A 25,292-nucleotide genomic window follows, 5' to 3' on the forward strand; every position below is an offset into this window, starting at 1 on the left:
CCAATTTAACGAGAAATATTGCACTGAAAATATCAACAACAAATCAACAAAACTATTTTAATTGCTTGTCAGAGAAGTTTGTTCTGAATGATAGACGATTTGATTGTCCTCTGCATTGGAGAGCCGCGTTACACATTTAAATCATCTGACTTTTAAGAGCAGGAGAGTGTGGCTGGCCAGGCTAGCTCAGACTGGCATTTAAAAGAAAAAAGAAAAATTTAAAAGATAAAGGAAAAAACGGTTGAAGAAGTCTTTCAACTTTAAAGCATGGCCCATATTTGAGATCATCTGGGTGTTCCCGAAAGGAAAAACAGTTTAGTCATTTTGAGTGACTTGAAGGGATGATATGTTCCCGTCCTCGCAGCTCTGACAGACGTCTGAATTAAAGGGGAGGGGCTCAGAAGTAGCTACAGCAGCCGGACTTCTCCTTCTTTGCTTCGATGTACTCGTGGATCTTAAACTTGGGTTCATTGGGGTGTTGGATGGCCCGGCTCTTCAGATCTCTAAAAGCATCAACAGCAAAAAACAAAGAAGTGAATTATTACAAACCTGTCGCTGTAAAAAACAAAAAAGGCAATTCTGGTGCCCACTCTTATTGGCGTGATAAAAATGCACTCACTTGGCCACTGCAGTGAAAGCCAGCTCGACATTGACTCCGGTCTTTGCGCTTGTCTCCATAAAAGGGACAGAATATTCCTTAAGACAAACAAAAGAATCATAGTGAATTGTTGTTTTTCGGTTTATTGTCTGGAGGTTGTACCAAAAGGCTTACTCTGGCTAGTCGCTCCCCTTCGTCTCTCCGGATGGCTCGCTCACTGTTCATGTCCGCCTGAAGGAAAACAACAACAAAGACAGAGAGCAAATCAGGAATCCTCGCCATCCACCTGTGTGCTGTACAGCTTTGAGGATGGTTTACTAACAAACAAAAAGAAAATCAAGTCGTTTTCTGCAGATTGCATTCATCATTGATCTGAGCTGAATGCTGTCCCTAACGAAACTATTTCAAAACTTTGTCTCTAGCGGTGTCATATTTTTACGGTACCTGCTTTCGACGCTTTAATCTTTTCAATACCAGCAGTACCTAAACTTTTTTTTTATACCATACTGGTATCGTTTAATTGTACCTAGCCCTAGGCAATAATGCCCTCTTACAATTTATGTTTTATTTTTATTTTATTGACCTTTATTTAACCAGGATAGTCCCACTGAGATTAGAATTTCTTTTTCAGGGGAGTCCTGGCCCCAGAGGGGAATCTATTGTACATGTTTTTAGTAGTAGGGGAAACCGGAGTACCCAGAGGAAACCTATGCAGGCACGGGGAGAACATGCAAACTCCACACAGAAAGGCCCCGTCCTGGTGGGAATCGAACCCGGACCTTCTTGCTGTGAGGTGTGAGCGCTAACCACTGCGCTACCGTGCCGCCCCAATAAGAAATTGAAGCTTGACAAATCTAAGCGCCATCTCTGAGGCTGAATAAAACCAAACGAGTGGAAAAGGATAAAAGTGTCTCTGGAAGCCCTTCTATTCTAAACACAGCGGCATCCTGAATCAGACATTGTCAGGGGTGTAGAAAGTTGAGCACGGACATCCTGTGCTTCCCACTCTCACCTTGTTTCCCAGCAACATGATGACGACGTCGCTCTGAGCGTACTCGTGGATCTCCGTGAGCCAGGCCTGCCACAAAGACACATTAGGTTCTCCATCTGAGACAGTAACTATATCCACTGAATATGAGGCCGATTTCCATTAAACAAGCAGCGTAATGGAGCTTGTGATTCAGAGAATGCTTTTTTTTTTATGTAGCTAAGTTGTCTAAGTTGTCTAAGTTGACTAAGTTGTCTAAGTTGTCTACTCTACAGGTTACATGAGTGATCTGAGTTCCTAAAGCACTTAAAGCTCAATAGCTATAGATACATTTTGCCTCTGTTACTTGAATAACTATACAGATTAACAATAATAAATACATTTGTGGTTAAACTGATGCTTCTCTCTAATTATTGAATCATTTAGGTTTTTGGTTTTCAATGTGATTAATTGTGATTAATTAATTACAGGCCTGTAATTAACTCAATACAAAATGTAATTCCCAGTTCCACCACTAAATAAAACAACTGCAACTAATGATTATTTTGCAATCGATTAATTTATCGATTATTTTTAGGATTAATCGCTTGGCAGTGAATGGTGTAGGAGTTTTAGGCAAGGCAAGGCAAGGCAAGTTTATTTGTAGAGCACAATTCATACACAAGGCAATTCAAAGTGCTTCACAGTTGAAAACAAATAGAATCAATAAAAACATCAACATAAAATTAATCAATTACAGTTAAAGGCAAGAGTGCAGATAAAATACTTTCAGTCATATGCATTGGTAAAAAGAACTGTTTTCAGCCTGGATTTGAACATTGTCAGAGTTGAGGCCTGTCTCACATCCTCGTGAAGACTGTTCCAGATTTTAGCTGCATGAAACTGAAACGCAGCCTCACCGTGTTTATTATTGACTCTGGGAACCACCAGGAGGCCCCTCCCTGAAGTTCTCAGGGCCCGAGATGGTTCATACGGCTCTAACATGTCAGAGATGGACTTTGGAGCTAAACCATGAAAAGACTTGTAACAAGCAGAGCTGTTTTAAAGTCTATTCTCTGAGTGACAGGAAGCCAGTGCAGAGACCGGAGCACTGGACTAATATGGTCGTATTTCCTGGTTCTTGTCAGGACTCGAGCAGCAGCGTTCTGGATGTACTGTAGCTGTCTGATAGCTCGTTTAGAGAGGCCAGTGAGCAGCCGGTACAGTATCTAACCTGCTGGAGACAAACACATGGATAAGTCTCTCTAAGTCTGGTTTTGACACTATTCCTCTGATCTTAGCAATGTTTTTCAGATGGTAAAAAGCTGCTGATGTTGTTGCTTTGATGTGGCTGTTTAAGTTCAGGTCTGAGTCCATGATTACTCCTAGATTTCTAACCTGATTTTTTGGTTTTAGAGAGAGAGACTCAAGGTGACTGATAACACTTTCTCTTTGTGCCTGTGGGCCAAAAACAATGATCTCAGTTTTGTCTGAGTTTAGTTGGATAAAGTTGTTTTGCATCCACAAACTGATCTGTTGGATGCAGTGACAGAGAGTATCTACAGGCCCATGTTCACCAGCCGTCAGTGACACGTAGATTTTATAGTTTATAGCTTAAGTGGCGCTGCTTGAGGATGTGTTGATGGAGTAAACTAAAAGGGTTTGTTGGAGGCTCTATTCATGAAATTTTAAATGTACAAAAAACTACAGACCCCAACTATAAAAACACAGTAGGTTTTCATCAAAAATACTACATTTTTAATGTCATTTTTGCTCCATTTAAGTCTGTGTGAACCAGAAAACGATTCATCGATTACTAAAATAGTTGATTTGTCGTTTCAGCCCTATATAAAATATTATTACTATATTATTTTGGTCAAAATGGTGGAGTCTAAATGCCAATTGTCTGCCAGACCTAAAGTTGTTACTCACCCTGATGTTGTCGAAGGAAGATCTGCTGGTGATGTCATACAACAAAAGCAGAGCTGTGGAGACACAGTCAGGTCATATACAGTCCTTCAATCGCCGTCTGCGTTTTCGTTGCCAGCTCAGACGAGCTCTTACACAAGTGCAGTTTTAGCTGATTTTAACAAAACTTTCTCTCAAACCTCAGGGTTCCCGTTCGTTTTTACCAACCGGAGGCTAACCTCAGTGTGGACTTGTGCTAACCGGAGGCTAACCTCAGCGTGGACTTATGCTAACCGGCGGCTAACCTCAGCGTGGACTTGTGCTAACCGGAGGCTAACCTCAGCGTGGACTTGTGCTAACCGGAGGCTAACCTCAGTGTGGACTTGTGCTAACCGGCGGCTAACCTCAGCGTGGACTTGTGCTAACCGGAGGCTAACCTCAGCGTGGACTTGTGCTAACCGGAGGCTAACCTCAGCGTGGACTTGTGCTAACCGGAGGCTAACCTCAGCGTGGACTTGTGCTAACCGGCGGCTAACCTCAGTGTGGACTTGTGCTAACCGGAGGCTAACCTCAGTGTGGACTTGTGCTAACCGGCGGCTAACCTCAGCGTGGACTTGTGCTAACCGGAGGCTAACCTCAGTGTGGACTTGTGCTAACCGGCGGCTAACCTCAGCGTGGACTTGTGCTAACCGGCGGCTAACCTCAGCGTGGACTTGTGCTAACCGGCGGCTAACCTCAGCGTGGACTTGTGCTAACCGGAGGCTAACCTCAGTGTGGACTTGTGCTAACCGGCGGCTAACCTCAGCGTGGACTTGTGCTAACCGGAGGCTAACCTCAGTGTGGACTTGTGCTAACCGGCGGCTAACCTCAGCGTGGACTTGTGCTAACCGGAGGCTAACCTCAGCGTGGACTTGTGCTAACCGGCAGCTAGCTTATGGCTACTACGCTCACCTCCACGCCCAGTTGCAGGGACTGTGCTGATCTGAGCCAAAGATTTGCTGATCTGGAGCAGAGGATTTCCATGTTGTTTAAAATCCAGGAGGAAAGGGACTCGGAGATAATCGTGGGAAAACTCAAACCAGTCCCACCAGTGCGGAGCTCGCTGACACGGTGCATTCTTCCGGTGACGTCTCCAATGACGCTACCTGTCCACGTCAGCAGGCCGCCTCCTGCCATGTCCCCGGCAGTGTGAACTACTGGCTCCAAATCGATACTAAGCCCAAACGTCCAACTAGTTCGACCCCACGGAAGTCAGACAAGTGGATAGTAGTCCCTGGAGCCAGCAAAGCTCCTTGTAAGTCTGCCCCCCATCACGCCGATGGCGGAGCGCTGGAAAACAGATTCGACATCCTGGACAACGAGAATTTTCCTCCTCTGCCCACTCGTCATGCAACGCAGCCGGGGCTAACTCAGTCCGAGACCCCCCCTCGACGGCTTTCCACCGGCAGCGGACTGCCAGCTTCGGTCAGATCACCACCTGGAGGCTTATGGCATGAGAGCCAGTTTCCGGACTTGGGCTGCCCACGAACATCATGTGAGTGTGGTACACAGACACTGCCCGGAGACCAGAGCAACTCATCGCGCACCTCGAGTCCGCAAACTGCCGATGGCCCAGGGGCCTCCACCGCCTCCCCTCCGTGCATGCTGGGGCCGAGTGCTCGGGATGAGCGGGGGGAAACGCCTGCTACTCCGTCCGGGCCCGCGCTGAACCGCACGGAGCCTGAGCGCGCTGCCGCTGTGGTTGTGGATCGGAGCCCGGCTCTGGCCGTGGTGAAGCCAAATCCATCAGTGCTTGTGCTCGGTACGTCGATGGTGCGCGATGTGAGAGTCATCAACGGCCACACCTCCTGCCACCCAGGTGCTCTCGTGCAGGACATCAATAACTCTGTCCCAAACATCCTCCAAAATCATCCTACAATCTCCACAGTAGTGATCCACGCCGGTACCAATGACCTCAAACTTCAGCAGTCAGAAAAACTCAACCAGGACTTCGTGTCCAAGTTGCAAACATGGTTTTCTGGCCAGAGACACCAGGGGGAGATGAAAGACCCTCCAATCATCCCATAAACACTTGTATCACCCCCACAGGGACTACGGAAAGGATTTATTAAGGTAAATAAGTTACTTAGTACTGCTTTAACCAGGACAAAACTGAAATGTTAATCATCGGCCCAGAGAGAGAGACTTTTACCCAAACTACAGTCACTGTCTATGAATCCTTCCTCACAGGTGAAGAACCTGGGTGTGATCTTTGACTCTGAGCTGACTTTTATTCCACACATTAAGAATATCACAAAGACAGGTTTTTACCATCTAAAGAACATGGCCAGAGTCGCCCCATTCTCTCTTGGGCCAACACAGAGACGCTCATGCATGCTTTTATCACCAGTCACATCCACTACTGTAATGCCCTGCTTTCTGGTCTTCCCAAAAAGAGGATCTCAGGTTTACAACTTTTACAAAATTCAGCAGCTCATGTCCTGAAGACCAGGAGGCGGGACCACATTACACCTGACGAAGACCAGGAGGCGGGACCACATTACACCTGACGAAGACCAGGAGGCGGGACCACATTACACCTGACGAAGACCAGGAGGCGGGACCACATTACACCTGACGAAGACCAGGAGGCGGGACCACATTACACCTGATGAAGACCAGGAGGCGGGACCACATTACACCGGTTTGAGAATCGCTGCATTGGCCCCTTGTGTTTCAGGATCGATTTTAAAGTTCTTTTAATGTTTTTTAAATGTCTTCATGGTCTTGGTCCTTCTTATCTTTCAGAACTGCTTTTACCTTACGAACCTTCACGGCCCCTTCGCTCCTCCTCAGGGGTCTCCTAGTTATTCCTAAAGTCAACAGAAAGACTCATGGTGAGGCGACTTTCCAGTGTTACGGCCCTCGCCTCTGGAACCACCTGAGGAGGAGCTCAGGGCTGAGGAGGAGCTCAGGGCTGTAGAGGAGCTCAGGGCTGAGGAGGAGCTCAGGTCTGAGCTCCTCCTCAGGGCTGAGGAGGAGCTCAGGGCTGAGGAGGAGCTCAGGGCTGAGGAGGAGCTCAGGGCTGAGGAGGAGCTCAGGGCTGCAGAGAACGTTCATGTTTTTAAGAGCAGCTCAAGACCCACCTTTTGAGCTTAGCTTTTAACTGACTAATCTATTTATAATCCTAATATATAAAATATATATATATATGGGAGGGTGTGCCAGGCGTATTGTTTTAAATGTTGTAATCTGTAAAGCACCTTGTGATACCTTTCGGTATGAAAAGCGCTTTATAAATAAAGTTTGATTGATTGATCTCATACAATTCATACATGTCATTTTTTGAGCATGCCATTAGGCCGGGGGAACAGTTACACCAGTGTGAATTTATATTGTGATACACATTTTAGGTCATAACGCCCCGCCCATAACCATGTTTTTTCCTCAAAAATATCAGTGCTATGCTTCAGTCACACAGCTTGGAGTAATCCTGTCCACTTTGTTTACTTGTAGTGTTGAAGTGCTCTCCTTTCCTAGATTTTGTTACGTAATAGAAGTGCCCACAAACCATTATGCAAACCAACACAATCCCTGAAGAGAATAAATGGTCCTTTAAGTAAGTAAGTAAGTGCTTCATTTTGCCATTCAACCTGACCAGCATGTTTATGGAGATCGGGGAAACCGTAGCACCAGGAAAAAGCCTGGCTGGCTTCAGTCTCCTCTGATCCTCTGAAACGGTACACTGCCTCCTGGGTTTGTCCCTGTTTCAGAGCGTGGTGTCCTGCACTGGTCAGCTCCTCCACCTCCTTCTTCTTCCTCCTGCACAGCTCCCTCCGCTCCACAACAGTCTTTCACCATCTTCTGGGAAGAGCTTTCTCCAGTGAACATCCATTAGCCAGACAGCAACAGAAGGGACAGACGGCATGTGTGGCATAACTGTGTGGCGTAGCTGTGAGTCTTGCCCGGATACTTCCTCGTTTGTCCCTTTTTGTTTCCTGTAGCTCTTCTTGTGACGCCTCCTCTGTTAGGCAGGTGTGGGGGCTCTTGGTGCCTCTTCAGTGTTTCAGAAGAACAAATTTGTAGGTCTCAAGGTCTTTAGCTCAAAAGCTAGCTGTTTCTTCTGGACTATTATGGAAAAAATCAGCTGAACCTCCACAAAAACACGTACAAAAGCAACCAGTAAAACAATGTGGAGCAGCAACCACACATGTAGTTCACAGAAAAAGGCAGCTGTACCAGGAGAGAGGGAGGTTCCTGCTTATTTGATGCCAGGTGCATAAGCCATAATTATGCACGGTACATTTGAATTCTCACCGTGTGCGTCTCTGTAATAGGCGTGCGTGACGCTCCTGAAGCGCTCCTGTCCAGCCGTGTCCCAAATCTGAAAGAAACAAACAGAACACTGAAAGAGGAGGCCGGCCACTGTTCCAAAAATAGCACCTGCTGGATTTGGGTTCCGAAATGAGAGGGAGGCGTTGACTGACCTGCAGTTTGACTTTGACGTTGTCCACCGACACCACTTTATTCTGTGGAACGACAAAGAAAGAGCACTCAGAAAAATCCATGATACAGAGCGTGGATTTGAATGTTATCTATTCTTTTACAACTTGGAAATGAGATACTTAAAATCCTTTCAAAATAATAATGATAATAATTCAGGTCTGTCCAGGTCTGTTTTTGAAAGAACATTGTAACATGGTAAAAAGCTCAAAATAGTCCATTGAAAAGGATAGACTTTCCAAATGCAAAGGAACAATGACGGTTTTTAAAAGGAATCGGATGTTTCCTAATCAGCTTGGAAAAGCCTACTGCTCTTCATATACGTTTGAAGGAAAAGTCTGTAAGAATTGCAAGGGCACATGAAAAGCTCTTTGGTCACGGACGGCGCTGACAGAACAAGATAATGTGGTTTATGGCTGAGTAAAGAGTGGTTGTTCAAGGTCACATTTGTGTAAGTGCTCCCAGCGTGTTCCACTGTTGTCTTAATGCACGGATTTCAGAACCATGGAGTGTGCTGCAGAGTTGTAGTCCTCCACTCAATCAAATATTTAAGATTGAGATTTTGTTGGAGTTCCGCCAAGACATGCTGCAAAGTTGGGCTACTTAAATTTTAAAGTGAAGCCCTATATAATTCATCCATCCATCCATCCATCCATCCATTTTCTTTCACTTTTCCGTTGTGCACCAGCTCCTTATGGCTCCTCCTGCAGGTGGTGGGTCCACAGAAGGACGGCCTCATGGTTCTAACCGGGCCTGTTGGTCTCTTATAAGGGGCTTCTGAACCGCTCTTTGTCTGACCCGCCACCCTGTTATAGCCAACCCGGCCCAGCCCTCCATCACAGTCAGGAACGACAATGTGGCCCCCAGAGAAAAAAGTTTGAGGACCCCTGATTTAGGGTTTTACTTTGTTGGCATATTAATTACAAAGATCTTGTCAGATGGGGATTTTGTAGTGATGGCCAGAAAACTCAGCGCTTCGGAGCTTGTATCGCTCTTCCTGAAGCAGATGCTTCGAAACACTGCGTCGGAGCCTCTTTCAGAAACACCTGGTCACGTGACTGTCTCGAAAACGGCTTCAATCTGTGAGCTGCGTATCGTGTCTTAAAGCGGGTCATCTGCTCAGAGCGTCTCACTGAGCTGCCTTTAGCGGCGAGGCCTAAACAACGGATGTTTCCTCGTCCACATAGCGATGTAAATCATTAGTCATAGATAAATAAATGTGCTGTATTTCACACATTTACCATTTTACTGTGTTCATGTGGAGAAAGTGGCTGTGAGCCAGAATACATGTTATATATTTTCTTTTTCTTTACAAAGTCCTGCTTTTGAACAGACACAAAAGCAGACGTGGAGCTGATCAGGCGAGGGAAAGGAGTGCCATCTACAGCAAATAGTGTCAAAATGAGTTTGTCCACAAGAGGTCAGTGTTCAAACAGAATGAAACGGCTCAGAGACTTCAAAGCATACAACACTTTTTTGGTAAGAAAGTCTCAAAGGGCCTTTCCGAAACCATTCCCTCCTCCCTTCCCCTACACCCTTCCACTCAGGCCTCAGTGAGGGCACCTCCAGCGTTCACTCAACAGACGCACTCTCCCTCTCCCTCACGATGTGGCAAAAATCACAAATTTGACTGATCATACTTTTAAATAAATAAAAGGTTCTCTTATGAGTTAACAAAGTAATTCAGATTCAAATATGTCATATTTACATTATATCATTTAGCTTATTCAAACTCACAAGTGAGAACCTTTCCTCATATTAAGTCTCACTGTCGCTTTCTTTTTCATTAATAAACGTCTATATGACGATAAAGTTGTTGAAATGAACACTTAGGCCCTAAATAAAGGCGGAACTAAAGTTGTTTGGTGTGTTGCTTGTGGGACTGCTCTCCGGTGTAACACACACCTGTTAAGTGTGGTGTCGATGCAGACTCGCTGAGAAGGAGCTTTTCTCCCACTCCCCCCTCTGAGGGGTCCCACCCCCCCTCACTGAGGGGTCCATTTCGGACAGAACTCCACTCCGCGGGCTCGAGCAGACTGAGTGTTAGGGGGTGAGGGAGGAGGGAGCGGTTTCGGAAAGGCCCAAAGTGTTACAAGACTTCACTCGCCAATCACTAGGATTTTGGATCTTGTTGTTTTTGAACAAGATATATATTAGTGTTGCAGTTCAAAGTTCAAATTCATCTGATAGGAATAATTGGAAAAAAATCCCTTAGAAAAACACTTTAAAGATATTGTCAAGTCCAAAACGGCCGCTTTTGTACCGTTTCCAAATCGTCTTTAGCCGATGCTGTTTCCCACGAAGGAAATGACCATATTTGGATTACAGCGTCATCTTGATCACACCTTTCATGCTACACGTGGATACCAAACATGTCAATATTTATGAATGAATAAGCGTGTGAAAGACAACGGAGCACCGTGCTGTAGTAATAATTTCCAAGAAATAACTCGAATTAACCTCCTTAAATAAGCATGGCAAAGGTGTTTGCTCTTTTTTCTTTGCTCTGACATTAAAACTAAGACGTTACCTCTTAACCCCCGGCTTAACCGAGTGCATCTTCTCCATTTCAGCTTTACCCAAATCTAAAAGGTTACAGCTTACAGGCCAGAGTAACAGCTCATTTGAAAGCTAAGACTAAACGGACCATTTTCCTCGTGTTGTTGCTGCCATGTTGTCACTTTTTGGACTTTTCTTTTCATTGCTCACCGTGAACCCGATGCCCACCGTGGCCGAGAAGGATCCGGGGATGAATTTACCCTGATCGAACTGCACCAGGAGCGAGGTCTTCCCCACGCCGCTGTCTCCCACCAGGATGGTCTACAAACAAAAAACACATAACATTTTTAGACTCTCCTGTTCCGTTTCTGAGTTTGAACCGTGAGTCATTCCTCCTGCGTCACTTAGAAGACATCGGAGCTCCCGGAGACGGGCAAGCGGAGTGACTCACAGGAGCGGCGGAGGTAACCTTTCAAAGAAGACATGAAGGACGAGTGCCAGCAGCAGTCAATACTTTACTCACAAGTGCCCACGCACGTCTGCTCACCGCTATTCAGAGTGCGTCACATGTTTACGCACACAAGGAGGCTCTGACACAAGGGCGCTCTCTGCTCGGCTTTTAAAGTCTACAGAAATGTTCAAAAAAGAAAAAACTGTCAAAACGCTGAAATAAATGTGTTAGGAGGTTAAAACAATAAGATATCGTAACACTGTATCCAGCATGACAATGGATACAAACAAGAGTGGAATGAGTCACTGGTGTCAGATGGCGAAGATGATTCCTTTGAGACAGTTATTTCATATACAACTATCCAATCAGCTTCTTCAAGGCTGCAGTTTGTATCTCTCTGCAAAGAAGCAAACTTCAGTTCAGGGGTGTCGAAGTCGTCAGGGTCGAGGGCGAAATTCAGCCCCCACGGCGGGTCACTGGCCGCATTATATTGTAAAGGACTGTGACCTCATAAATAACAGCTTAGACTTATTGTGCTTTATCAGCCTGTGTCACATGCTTCTCAAAGTGCTACATTAAGTCATTATTCATTCACTCCACATTCAATGGCAGTAACTTACTATTGTAGCCACAGCCGCCCTGGGGCAGACTGACCATTTATCACGTGGCTATAATATGCTGTTTATATCCTGATCTCTTATTATGTCAGTGCCCTCTTCTGGACACGTGTGGAATTCTTTCTTTTTTTAATTTAAGCTGCCCCCTAGTGGCTGGAGTTAGCAAACTGGTTATTTTTTTAAAAATCCATAACGCCGCACAGGAATGGGCTGGAGACGTACTTTTTTTGTACATACTCAGGAATTCGTTCTCCTCAAAGGGGCCACATGAAATCATGACACGTGTCCAAACCCCAACCTGAAACCAGTTTGGCTTTACCCAAATATGAAAGCTTTAAAAAAAAGCATCAAAATAGCGTTAAAAACAAGGATGAAAATGCAACAAAAAGCTACAAAAACATGACAAACCGCAATGAAAAAAAGGGATGAATAAAAGACACAACCAAAAAAAATGTGACGAAAACACTGGCGATGTGACAAAAAAGTTACGATCACTTTTGTAGATCTCAGCTTTCAAATGAGGCATTACACTGTTGCTCTCCAGTCCAGAAGCTTTTAGATTTGGGTAAAGCTGAACTGGAAAAAATTCCCTCGGTTCAGGCGGGGGTTAAGAGGTTAAATTTTGGCATGTCATTTTCTGATATGAAATACGAGTTGACTTTACTCATTGCAGACTAGTACACTTGTTGAATTACTCTTTTATGAACTCCTTCCTTCCCTCTCTGACGGGCTCCTTGGAGGTCCAGGAAGTGCTCCTCTTTCCCTCTTTTTGATGACAAACAGAGAGTTCAAATATTCAAAACCAGCACTCAGGAAATGCAAATTCATCCTCGTCTTCTCTTTTCCAAGAGGACTTTTAAAGACACTTCCTCCAGCTCCTCCGTGTGATCCCAGGCCTCCTGTGTGCCCTAAGGTTCAAGGTTCAAGGTTCAACTTTATTACTGTCCCGAAGGAAATGATTATGCAGCAGGAGTCCACACATGATAAAGCAAAAACAAACAAGAACACATGGTGAGACAACAATTGTGTTTGGGACAAAGATCATACAGTCACAGCATCATCAGTCCGGCTCTGAAGCTGAGAGACCATCAGCAGAAGATCAAATAAAGCCTCATTTGCAGCAGCTTCAGTGAGCAAAATATGATCATTTATCTTTGCAACAGCCTCTGGAATAAAAGAGGCCCTGGCCCGACCAGTTCCAGTACAGGGCATTCTGAGCCTGCGTCCGGAGGGGAGGAGGTTAAACTCCTTACGTACAACCCTCTGGCTGTAAAGGTCAGCTGAGTCTGCTGTGCACCAATGATTTTACCTGCTACTCTGACCAACTTCATCCAACAATTTGTGTTGGTCACAAAAAGAGCCCGTCTCCCAATGGGACATAACTGGAGCACCTCCCCAGGGAGGAGTCCCTCAGGACGACACATTTTGCTCGTCAACAACTCATATTTCTTTTGAATGCACAAATATTGAAGACAAATATTGTCTTGGTGGGTGTATTCTGAGTGTATTTAATGTTTAAGGCTAATATTAGGAATAGCTTGCTAACTGCAGCGTTTATGTGGTCCTCTGGAACTGGGAACATGTTTAATCCCGCTTGAATAATGCACATGAACACTCGCTCAACTGGGGAACTCAGGTCAAGACGAGCTTCTCAACTTGTGTTTATCGACTAATGTGAGCCTTTTAGTTAAACTCTGCTGTTTTCTTAAAGGAACAGGCCACCCAACAGATATATTCTTACCTGAGCTTAGACGAGTTGATGTGTACCTGTCTGTCTTTGTGCCTGTGGAAGAGCGTGGTAGCTTCCAACTTCCCCCTCGTTTGGATATACTGGGAGAGGCCAAAGGCACACACAAAGACCAGACAGGTACGTATCAACTCGTCTAAGCTCAGGATAGAACATATCTCAGTATGTAAAAACGGTGGCCTGTTCCTTTAAGTTTATTTTGAGCAGTCGTTGGAGGACCAAATTTTGCAAAAACCCACAACCCTTTTAAGACGCTAACACTAAAATGTTAGCTCAGTTAAATGCTCATCTGTGAACACAAACCAACTGGAGACAATGACGTCACATACGCACACCGCGCAGTGTAATACTTCACTTCTGACGATTTTTACAGAAATGTGACATTTTGTCATTTCTATCACGGTTTGGTCTTTCTGACAGAAAAGACAAAATAACAAAACGGAAAAAATCACTTTGAATCATCATACTGCACTAACAATCATGTTGATAATGTGATTTGAAGTTTAGAAAGAAACGATTTCAAAACAGTTTGGTAAGTCACATTGGTGCATTTATGTGGACTGGGGCGCTCGTTTTTCCCCACTTGGTTTGTGTCATGTGGTTTTTGTCATGGTCATCTTTTAGCGCTTAGCTGAGATAATCATTTAATTGTGCTTTGCGTCTCAAAAGCTTTGTTAGTTGTTTGTTAGTTTACAAAAAAAATATCACGTAAATGTACTTTTTGCTAACGTTGATGTCAGGCATTTTACTCGCAATTTTGTTACTACAAGGATGACGACAGCTCGCACTAAACTCAAAAACGTAGCAGTGTTTAAAGCCACATTGCGAAACATTTCACCCAATAAATCAAATTGAAATATAAGCATTTATTTTATGACAGATATTTTCCTCATTGAACGGCTCACCCCTCCTAAGACATGAGTGTAACTTTACCGGGAGTGGGTACGTCTCCAGCTCGTCTCCATGGAGATGTTGACTCAAGTCAGAATAATTAGAGATTTAAACAGGTTAGGTCCTCATCCAAATCCATTCTTTGATTATCCACTGCAGTAATAGCATTTTCTGTGTTGAGCTGCTCATTAGGAGCTTGTTTTGTATTGATGGCAACAGTATAGTCCAAAATGTTACGCAGTGTGCCTTTAACTAAAAAGCTCACATTAGTCGATATAAGAACAAATCATCTGATTTCCGCAGTCAGGAGCGGAGGTCAGGAAGCTCGTTTTGACCCGAGTTCCTCAGTCGTTTTCCCCAGTTGAGTGAATTCAACTGGGGAAGTCGGTCGCCCGAGTTCCCGAGGACCACATGAACACACAATATAACATTGGAATATTTTCAATAACACCACTGTCAGCAATTGATTTCATACATAAACAAACACACATGCCAAAATGGTTTTGAATTCACAGCTTCTTCTTCTGCAGCAGCAGCTGTGTGTAAAGCTCTGTTATTGAAGCTATGAAAAGAAGAGATGGAAAGTCATGGTATACTTCTTTATCTACACACACACAGTCATAAAGTTAGAATCATATTGATTTTCCAGCCGCGCTGACGACAGCCGGGTTGTCATAAATCTTAATATTGACGAATTTGCCAGCGCTTTTGCCCAGAGGCTGTTAACATGTAACCGAATGCGTGTGAAGATGCGTGTTGTCGTTTCAGAGCTTTGACGACACAGTTGCCGTGGTAACCAGAGGTCGGAACCCCCACGGAGACAGGAAGCAATTAAGAGACAGGACCAGGGACACGGGGTAATTTAAGTTGATGGGGGTTTCGTCATGGCCTCTGGTTTGTTTTTGGTTTAGTTCAGGTTGGAAATGGAATACATTCACCTGCAACTCTTTTGTTTTAACCTGACATGTATTGGCTTTTCCCCAAATCTAAAAGGTTCTCAACTGGAGCTTACAGCCTATAGGCCAGTGTATTTGAAAGCAAAGACCTACACAACTCTGATAAGCCTCTTCCACGTCAAAATGAATGTCGTAAATGTAATGACATTAAGGTAGTAACAAGATAAAATATGTAAAAGAAAATGTAATTTCTACATAATAACGTTAATAATGATGATTCTATTGAACCTACTAATTGCATAATAGATGAATGAAAATTACAATAAACATATGGTTAACCAACCATTACTAGAATAATACATATTGAAAGAAGTGAGTAACAACAAACGATGGAGACTGGTCCTATCAGTTATGTCAGTTATTATTGGTATTTACTAACATCAGGTGTAAAATTACTAAAATAACCAACTCACCACTTACAGACTGACTTTTGACATTATTATACTTGGATCAATTATTGAGCTTTCTCATAGTCCTGCTGACCATGGTCTAGTCGTATGCAGGATGTTGCGTTAACATTATCCTTCACGACATAATGCCTTATGGAAGAACTTAAAGGAACAGGCCACCATGTTTACATACTGAGATATGTTCTTACCTGAGCTTAGACGAGTTGATACATACCTGTCTGGTCTTTGTGCGTGTGCTCAGTCATGCAAAATGACCAAAGATGTTGTTAGCATTTGGCCTCTCCCAATGTTTTCCTATAGCTCCAAATGGGGGTGAAGTTAGAAGCGACCACGCTCTTCCACAGACACACACACAGACCAGACAAGTACGTATCAACTCGTCTCAGCTCAGGTAAGAACATATCTCAGTATGAAAAAACGGTGGCCTGTTCCTTTAAATATGTGAATGATGGAGGGAAGCACATAAATGATATAGATGTCATAAACTGCATGTTCATTACTTTTATACAGAGACTGGCCTCACCATTCATTTGAATGGGGATAGAACATTCAGGCAGCTGATTTGCTAACTTAACTATGCTATTTGTTGGTAAAGTCAGTCTTAGAAGAACGACAGCGTTTAGCTTTGCTGCTACTTCTGGGTTTAAGACTGGGCGTGATCTACTTTTTCCTCACAAATGTCAGCAAATAAAATATAATGCAAAAAAAGCCAAATGGATTTCACTCCACTATGAGTATAACAGTTATTACACTCCCCTTTAATGAGGGCACCACACATCAACAGGTGGTTCAGCAAGCATCATGTTGAGGATATCTATGCTGCTAATTTTGTCTTTTTAAAACACCTCACTCATCATGCGCCTAATCCAAGCCATTTTTTTTACTTAAAGGAATAGGCCACCGTTTTTACATACTGAGATATGTTCTTACCTAACCTTAGCCGGGTTAATATATCCCCGTCTGGTCTTTGTCCGTGCGCTCACACATACGCAGCCTCTCCCACATGTCACATAGCTCCAAAAAAGCTCACGATAGAAGCTACCAAGCTCTTCCACGTGTTCCCTATTTAAATAAAGTTACGTGAAGTGTTTTCATGCAAAGTATATTTACGTCAATATATTTAAGTATATTGACGGAAGTGAGCGGGGAAGTCTTTAGGAGTTACTGCGCGGACGTTTTACTCCTCGTATCATTACGCCTCACAATATAGTCCCCCTTTTTATTTGCTTATAAAATCGACATGTTACATTTCTGTGTAAATATACTTGGCATGAAAACACTTGACGTAACTTTATTTAAATAGGGAACACGTGGAAGAGCTTGGTAGCTTCTATCGTGAGCTTTTTTGGAGCTATGCGACATGTGGGAGAGGCTGCGTATGTGTGAGCGCACGGACAAAGACCAGACGGGGATATATTAACTCGGCTAAAGTGAGCTAAGAACATATCTCAGTATGTAAAAACGGTGGCCTATTCCTTTAATGTGTACTAACAAAGTGATGTGCAAAAGCTCCGTTCACCTTCCAAATTGAGTTCCATTTTAGCCTTGATTATTCCAAAATGTTCCAAAGACTTCTTTTGGTACATTTTGATAAAAACAAATGTATGGTAAAATTCAGTGGCTTAGTAAAATATAACATTAATGCTATTACCCCAGTGTTCAGGACAGTTCAAATAAATACATACATTGAAACCTAATCACAATATTTGTTAGAAAATAACAAAGCATTGAGTGAGTCAGCCACGGGGGCTGTTGTTCATATAGAGTGGTTACATAAAAGAGGATTATGTGGAGCAGCCGCATATGGAGAATGTTAATGCAGCAATAACAGAAATGTGAGCTCCCTTCTTCTCTCATACTCTTCCCTGACACACAGATAATGTGCTTTGATATGCAATACAGCTGGGATTATATTCATATACTGTAGGAACATGCAGTACATAAAGGTCAGCATTCACACTGGTTAAGGGCAGATACTGCATGCTTGGGGAATCCAGCAGTTTTCATTGTAGGGCAATTAGGGGTGTGACAATAAATCAATGTTGCGATATATCGTGATATTTTGCTCAACGATACGACACCAATACATTTTATTCCAGTATATCAATACTTTTAATGCATATTAAAACACAACACATATCAATATGTGTTTTAATAATGCATATGACATCATGCATATTAATGAATGAATGAAGAAGTCAGTCAGGACAGTAGAGGGCAGCACTACAATGGCATATGGATCAAACAGTGTGACACAAATAAATGAGTGATTGTTTTTATTTATCTTATTTGTTTTATTATGAGATGAACTTGTTAATGTGCTCATTTTGGAAACTAAGTGGTGCCACAGACGCCAGAGTAGGGCTGTGCAATTAATGGTAAATGGACTCAATTTATATAGTGGTTTTCTACTTTTATCAGGCCCAACGAATCGAAATTCTATTACGATTTCGATAATTACAAAAATATCATAATCGAGAAAAAGGATTATTATGGATGCCCTCCCGTTTGTCCAAAGTGCAGAAAATCCCTCCTGCGCGGTTTGTTTGAGCACATCTGATCGGCTGAACGGTTGTATTTGTCGCAGATCATTTGAAGAAATTGTATACGTTGCTCCCCTCCTGGAACCGCCACCTTAACGTGGTGGAGGGGTCTGAGCACCTGAATGGTCCTGGAGCTCTGTTGTCGGGGGCTTCGTGCCCCTGTAGGGTCTCCCAGGGCAAACAGGTCCTATAGGTGACGGGTCAGACACAGAGTGGTCAGACAAAGAAGCTCCTTATGAGAGACCAACAGGCCCGGGTAGAACCATGAGGCCGTCCTTCTGTGGACCCAGAAGTGGAAGAAAATGGATGGATGTATATGTTGCTCTTGAGATAACGCTAAGTGCTCACCTTTTGCTGAAAGGAGAACAGCTGTGTAGAAGCCTCTATATCCTTTGCGCAGGCACTGGTTGTGGTTGAGTCTAAAACTCCTCAGAAGAGCCAATCTCACAACAAAGCAAGGGGGCAGGTATGACAGAGCTCTCTCAATAGAGGATTCGTTTAGAATTTAACTTTTCTTAATTGTCCAAAGAAAATATTTTGCATAGTTTTTGTTGATTAATAAATGAATGATATATATATATATGGGCGGCACGGTAGCACAGCGGTTAGTGCTTGAGCGTGCGCATGGGGGACGACGGATGAAAATTAGCCTAAGGCTACAATCCGGTGTGGCTTGTTCATTAACTTGCACTGTCCCTACCAAATAAACCATAAATAAATAAATAAATATATATATTTAAAAAGGCAAAAAAATGATTTGAACAATCTTGATTTCAATTATTACTAAAATAATATATAAATATAATCGAATCAGCCCATTTTCAGTAAGTCCAGTATCAGTTAAGCACTTATTTATGCAAGAGAAAGGGGAACAATGTACATGAAAACCAATGTTAATCATATAAACTATGGAGCATGTCGTTGTTTAGAAAGTAATTATGTTAAAAAAAAGTTAAAATCACAAATGCTTCTTTATAATCATGATATATCGTGATGCTATTTTACAATATGTCAATTATCGCAGAATCGCCATATCGTGAGGATTTTGTTATCATGAGCCATGTATTGCATCCAATTGTGAAGTACCCAGAGGTTCCCGTAGTGACAATGCTAGCCCCATTGGCCTTTATACTTATCGAGCCAAAAGTAGCTAATCCTATCGGCCTTTTCAACCCCTTTCATATCAGGATCGTACCCCAAAAATCAATATTGGTTGGGCCCTGATCCATGTTGCAAGAACCCACAATACATCGAAGATCACTGAGGTCTTTCATCTAAAATTTCCCTACGATTTCCCTGTTTTCATTTGATTTTAGCATTGTTGTAAGAGATGGTTCGTTGACTGATCACAACAATACTGGATATCCCATCTTTTCCTCATGGTGTGTTGTTATTTCAAAATGGTGCTAAATCAAACACCGAAAGGCTAATGAGGCAGTGAGTGTCTGAGTGTCTTGTCTCCTCCAAAAAGATAACATTGATTTAACATCAAATATCTGCTGCTTGTCACTAAGCAGCGCTCACTTGTGCTCAGCCACTTGTCAACAGAGCCTTAATGGCCTCATTTGTGAGAAACGGTCGACATCCCGCCGGACCATTAGCGGCGGCCGGCCAAGCTAAACGCTCTCCGATGGCGGAGTGGAGAAAAGCTGCCGTGAACTCTACCACAATGTTTTGCTTTTTTTTTCTGGTGGAAAAGGATAAGAGGAGAAGTAGGCCACCGCCGACTTAAGGAGGGGTGCTCCAACATGACTGACGGGGTGATAAAGGCGTGCCGCTAATACACGGCCACTTCAGAGAGCGAGAGGCGGCGGCTTTCAGCTTAGCTTCAGAATCGCATGGAAAGAACCCATTTGGAAAAAGTGTGATTATTCTGACAAACATAGCGTTCGCAAAATCATAGAGGATAGTGACTGGAATGTGAACAGCAATACTCATAACTGAATTCATATTATTATTGTGTTGAAAGCGCTTCCCTGCATTCAAGAGAAAATGTGCTACATACGGCATCGTGGGAAATGCCATGGTAGAAGGTCGTGCACACACTGGAGATGTTGAGCAGTGTGTGTCACTCCTGCCAGTGTCAGAGGGAGACACTGTGGTGGCGCTAACACTCGGCTTTAGCAGACATGTGGAGCCTGGGGACACTAACTGCATTACGCGCCACGTTCAGACGCGGGTTTATTTCTATAATTGTCCAGCTTAATATATTTTTCAGGTCTTTTCCATTTGGTATTATAGGGCTCCGCAATGTATCGCTACATTTTTGTTACAGCAATTGGAGGTGAATGAGATTTACACTATTTTCTTTTTAGCTTTGTTTTGTGACTTATTTACAAGGGACTAGATGCAAGTTTTCATTTTATACTCACAACTGCCACCTCAGGTCATATGTGTAACTGCAGCTTCTATATTAAAGGGATATTTCAGGATGTTTGACATGGGGCCTCATTTCCGAGTTTTCCATAGTGTTGCTGGTTACTGGAGATATTTTTTTTTCCTTTGTACACTGCGTTCCAAATTATTATGCAAATTGGATTTTTGTGTCAAAAAGGTAAAAAAAAACACAATAATAACTAGAAAATTTTGCAATTGCTGTGCAATTGCGATTGACTGCGGAATAGATCTAATGCAGAAGTCACCTTAAAAATCCTTTAAAATGTTGGTCTGGGTCTTGGTTCGGTTCTTGGTTCGGGTCTTGGTCTGGGTCTTGGTTCCAATCCTTTAAACTGCAGAAGTACGGAAGTATTTGAAACTGCGGAGGTATTTGAAACTGCAGAAGTATTTGAACTGCAGAAGTATTTGAAACTGCAGAAGTATTTGAACTGCAGAAGTATTTGGACTGCAGAAGTATTTGAACTGCAGAAGTATTTGGACTGCAGAAGTATTTGAAACTGCAGAAGTATTTGAAACTGCAGAAGTATTTGAAACTGCAGAAGTATTTGAACTGCAGAAGTATTTGAACTGCAGAAGTATTTGGACTGCAGAAGTATTTGAACTGCAGAAGTATTTGGACTGCAGAAGTATTTGGACTGCAGAAGTATTTGAACTGCAGAAGTATTTGAACTGCAGAAGTATTTGAAACTGCAGAAGTATTTGGACTGCAGAAGTATTTGAAACTGCAGAAGTATTTGAAACTGCAGAAGTATTTGGACTGCAGAAGTATTTGAAACTGCAGAAGTATTTGAAACTGCAGAAGTATTTGAACTGCAGAAGTATTTGAACTGCAGAAGTATTTGGACTGCAGAAGTATTTGAACTGCAGAAGTATTTGGACTGCAGAAGTATTTGGACTGCAGAAGTATTTGAACTGCAGAAGTATTTGAACTGCAGAAGTATTTGAAACTGCAGAAGTATTTGGACTGCAGAAGTATTTGAAACTGCAGAAGTATTTGAAACTGCAGAAGTATTTGGACTGCAGAAGTATTTGAAACTGCAGAAGTATTTGAAACTGCAGAAGTATTTGAACTGCAGAAGTATTTGAACTGCAGAAGTATTTGGACTGCAGAAGTATTTGAACTGCAGAAGTATTTGGACTGCAGAAGTATTTGGACTGCAGAAGTATTTGAACTGCAGAAGTATTTGAACTGCAGAAGTATTTGAAACTGCAGAAGTATTTGGACTGCAGAAGTATTTGAAACTGCAGAAGTATTTGAAACTGCAGAAGTATTTGGACTGCAGAAGTATTTGAAACTGCAGAAGTATTTGAAACTGCAGAAGTATTTGAAACTGCAGAAGTATTTGAAACTGCAGAAGTATTTGAACTGCAGAAGTATTTAAACTGCAGAAGTATTTGAACTGCAGAAGTATTTGGACTGCAGAAGTATTTGAAACTGCAGAAGTATTTGAACTGCAGAAGTATTTGAAACTGCAGAAGTATTTGAAACTGCAGAAGTATTTGAAACTGCAGAAGTATTTGAACTGCAGAAGTATTTGAACTGCAGAAGTATTTGGACTGCAGAAGTATTTGAACTGCAGAAGTATTTGAAACTGCAGAAGTATTTGAACTGCAGAAGTATTTGAACTGCAGAAGTATTTGAACTGCAGAAGTATTTGAACTGCAGAAGTATTTGAAACTGCAGAAGTATTTGAAACTGCAGAAGTATTTGAACTGCAGAAGTATTTGAAACTGCAGAAGTATTTGAACTGCAGAAGTATTTGAACTGCAGAAGTATTTGAACTGCAGAAGTATTTGAACTGCAGAAGTATTTGAAACTGCAGAAGTATTTGAACTGCAGAAGTATTTGGACTGCAGAAGTATTTGAACTGCAGAAGTATTTGAACTGCAGAAGTATTTGAACTGCAGAAGTATTTGAACTGCAGAAGTATTTGAAACTGCAGAAGTATTTGAACTGCAGAAGTATTTGAAACTGCAGAAGTATTTGAACTGCAGAAGTATTTGAACTGCAGAAGTATTTGGACTGCAGAAGTATTTGAAACTGCAGAAGTATTTGAACTGCAGAAGTATTTGAACTGCAGAAGTATTTGAACTGCAGAAGTATTTGAAACTGCAGAAGTATTTGAACTGCAGAAGTATTTGAAACTGCAGAAGTATTTGAACTGCAGAAGTATTTGGACTGCAGAAGTATTTGAACTGCAGAAGTATTTGAACTGCAGAAGTATTTGAAACTGCAGAAGTATTTGGACTGCAGAAGTATTTGAAACTGCAGAAGTATTTGGACTGCAGAAGTATTTGAAACTGCAGAAGTATTTGAAACTGCAGAAGTATTTGGACTGCAGAAGTATTTGAAACTGCAGAAGTATTTGAAACTGCAGAAGTATTTGAAACTGCAGAAGTATTTGAACTGCAGAAGTATTTAAACTGCAGAAGTATTTGAACTGCAGAAGTATTTGGACTGCAGAAGTATTTGAAACTGCAGAAGTATTTGAACTGCAGAAGTATTTGAAACTGCAGAAGTATTTGAAACTGCAGAAGTATTTGAAACTGCAGAAGTATTTGAACTGCAGAAGTATTTGAACTGCAGAAGTATTTGGACTGCAGAAGTATTTGAACTGCAGAAGTATTTGAAACTGCAGAAGTATTTGAACTGCAGAAGTATTTGAACTGCAGAAGTATTTGAAACTGCAGAAGTATTTGAACTGCAGAAGTATTTGGACTGCAGAAGTATTTGAACTGCAGAAGTATTTGAACTGCAGAAGTATTTGAACTGCAGAAGTATTTGAAACTGCAGAAGTATTTGAACTGCAGAAGTATTTGGACTGCAGAAGTATTTGAACTGCAGAAGTATTTGAACTGCAGAAGTATTTGAACTGCAGAAGTATTTGAACTGCAGAAGTATTTGAAACTGCAGAAGTATTTGAACTGCAGAAGTATTTGAAACTGCAGAAGTATTTGAACTGCAGAAGTATTTGGACTGCAGAAGTATTTGAAACTGCAGAAGTATTTGAACTGCAGAAGTATTTGAACTGCAGAAGTATTTGAACTGCAGAAGTATTTGAAACTGCAGAAGTATTTGAACTGCAGAAGTATTTGAAACTGCAGAAGTATTTGAACTGCAGAAGTATTTGAACTGCAGAAGTATTTGAACTGCAGAAGTATTTGAAACTGCAGAAGTATTTGAAACTGCAGAAGTATTTGAAACTGCAGAAGTATTTGAACTGCAGAAGTATTTGAACTGTAGAAGTATTTGAACTGCAGAAGTATTTGAACTGCAGAAGTATTTGAACTGCAGAAGTATTTGAACTGCAGAAGTATTTGAAACTGCAGAAGTATTTGAACTGCAGAAGTATTTGGACTGCAGAAGTATTTGAACTGCAGAAGTATTTGGACTGCAGAAGTATTTGAAACTGCAGAAGTATTTGAAACTGCTGAAGTATTTGAACTGCAGAAGTATTTGAACTGCAGAAGTATTTGAAACTGCTGAAGTATTTGAACTGCAGAAATGGCTGAAAGACCTGAAGTCCTATTAAAATGAATGGGCAGAATTCCCCATACAAATCAATGGCAGAATTCCCGATCCCGTAGAAAAAAACTGGAAAACTGCAGAAGGCGGAATTTTTCTAAAAACTGACAAACTGCGGAAGCTGAACAAGCACAAACTGCAGAAATCGCTGAAACTGTGGAAAAAACTACAGAATCTGTGAATTTGAGGAAGCCCCATTATAAGTAATGGGAAAAATCGGCCGAATTCCGGCCCGATTGCGGAAAAAACAGAAATCGCTGAATTCCCAAAAGTAATAGCACAATTCTCTCCAACATGCTGAACGTTTAAATGTATAACTTGCTGAAATTGCTGAAACTGTGAAAGCTGTGAAAGCTGCAGAAAAACGGGAAAAACATAGATTATATTAAAGAACATGAAAACCAATGGTTGACTGCGGAAGGATTCCGCAGTCAATCAATAATAAAGAACATGAAAACCATATATTGAAACAATCAATGAAACTCATGGATGGTCTCGTGTCTCGGGGCTCTATGAATCACTGACATAAATCTCACAGACCTGGGATTATTGGTTTTCAGGTTAAGCCCAATTAAGGGAAAAACTGCTGAAAAGGGTGTTCCACTTTATTAAGCAGATCATCATTTTCAAGCAATAAGGGAAAGAAAAAGGGACTTTCTGTTGATGAAAAGCGTGAAATAGTTGAATGCCTTGGTCTAGGTGTGAAAACCTTCGATATTTCATGAAAGATTAAGCGTAATCATCATACTGATAAGAGATTTGTTGATGATTCAGACACACACAGGTTTGTGCAGATAAAGGCACGATGAGGACGGTTTCTGCCAGACAAACACATCAGATTAAGAGAACAGATGCTACAAAGCAGCAGACAGGTATTTGAAGCTGCTGGTGCCTCTGGAGTCTCCTGAACATCAAGGTGTCGGACCCTCCAGAGGCTGCAGTTGTGCATAAACCTTCTATCCGGGCCTCCCCTAAACTGTTAATTGAAGCTGAAGCAGAAACGGCTGCAGTGGCTCAGAAATACATGAGACTCATTTTCAAACAGTCTTGTTCACTGATGAGGCCGTGTGACCCTGGATGGTCAAATCAATGGAGTAGTGGATGTTGGTGAATGGCCACAATGTCCCAACAAGGCTGTGACGTCAGTAAGGAGGGGGCGGAGTCATGTTTTGGGCCAGAATCATGGTGAGAGAGCTGATCGGCCCCTTTAGGCCCTTTTAGGCTCCCTGAAGGTGTGAAAATGACCTTTGAAAAATATGTGGTTTCTGACTGACCACTGTCTTCTATGCTACAAAAAGAA

General features: G+C 42.3%; 1 protein-coding gene across 1 annotated transcript in view; it reads right to left on the reverse strand.

Annotated features, from left to right (window-relative positions):
• Positions 1 to 224: 224 nt before the first annotated feature.
• LOC306978999 (ras-related protein Rab-37-like) overlaps positions 225 to 25,292 on the reverse strand; it is a 53,780-nt gene continuing 28,712 nt past the window's right edge. The window contains exons 2-9 of the mRNA XM_079577758.1: positions 10,665 to 10,775; positions 7,940 to 7,981; positions 7,770 to 7,836; positions 3,498 to 3,550; positions 1,611 to 1,676; positions 773 to 829; positions 620 to 696; positions 225 to 503 (exon numbers count right to left, since the gene is read on the reverse strand). Of these exons, the coding sequence (XP_079433884.1) occupies positions 398 to 503; positions 620 to 696; positions 773 to 829; positions 1,611 to 1,676; positions 3,498 to 3,550; positions 7,770 to 7,836; positions 7,940 to 7,981; positions 10,665 to 10,775 (579 nt within the window). The 3' untranslated portion in view covers positions 225 to 397. The remainder of the gene's footprint in view (positions 504 to 619; positions 697 to 772; positions 830 to 1,610; positions 1,677 to 3,497; positions 3,551 to 7,769; positions 7,837 to 7,939; positions 7,982 to 10,664; positions 10,776 to 25,292) is intronic.

Source organism: Gobius niger (assembly GCF_951799975.1).
Source record: "Gobius niger genome assembly, chromosome: 19".
Taxonomy (NCBI): Eukaryota; Metazoa; Chordata; class Actinopteri; order Gobiiformes; family Gobiidae; genus Gobius; species Gobius niger.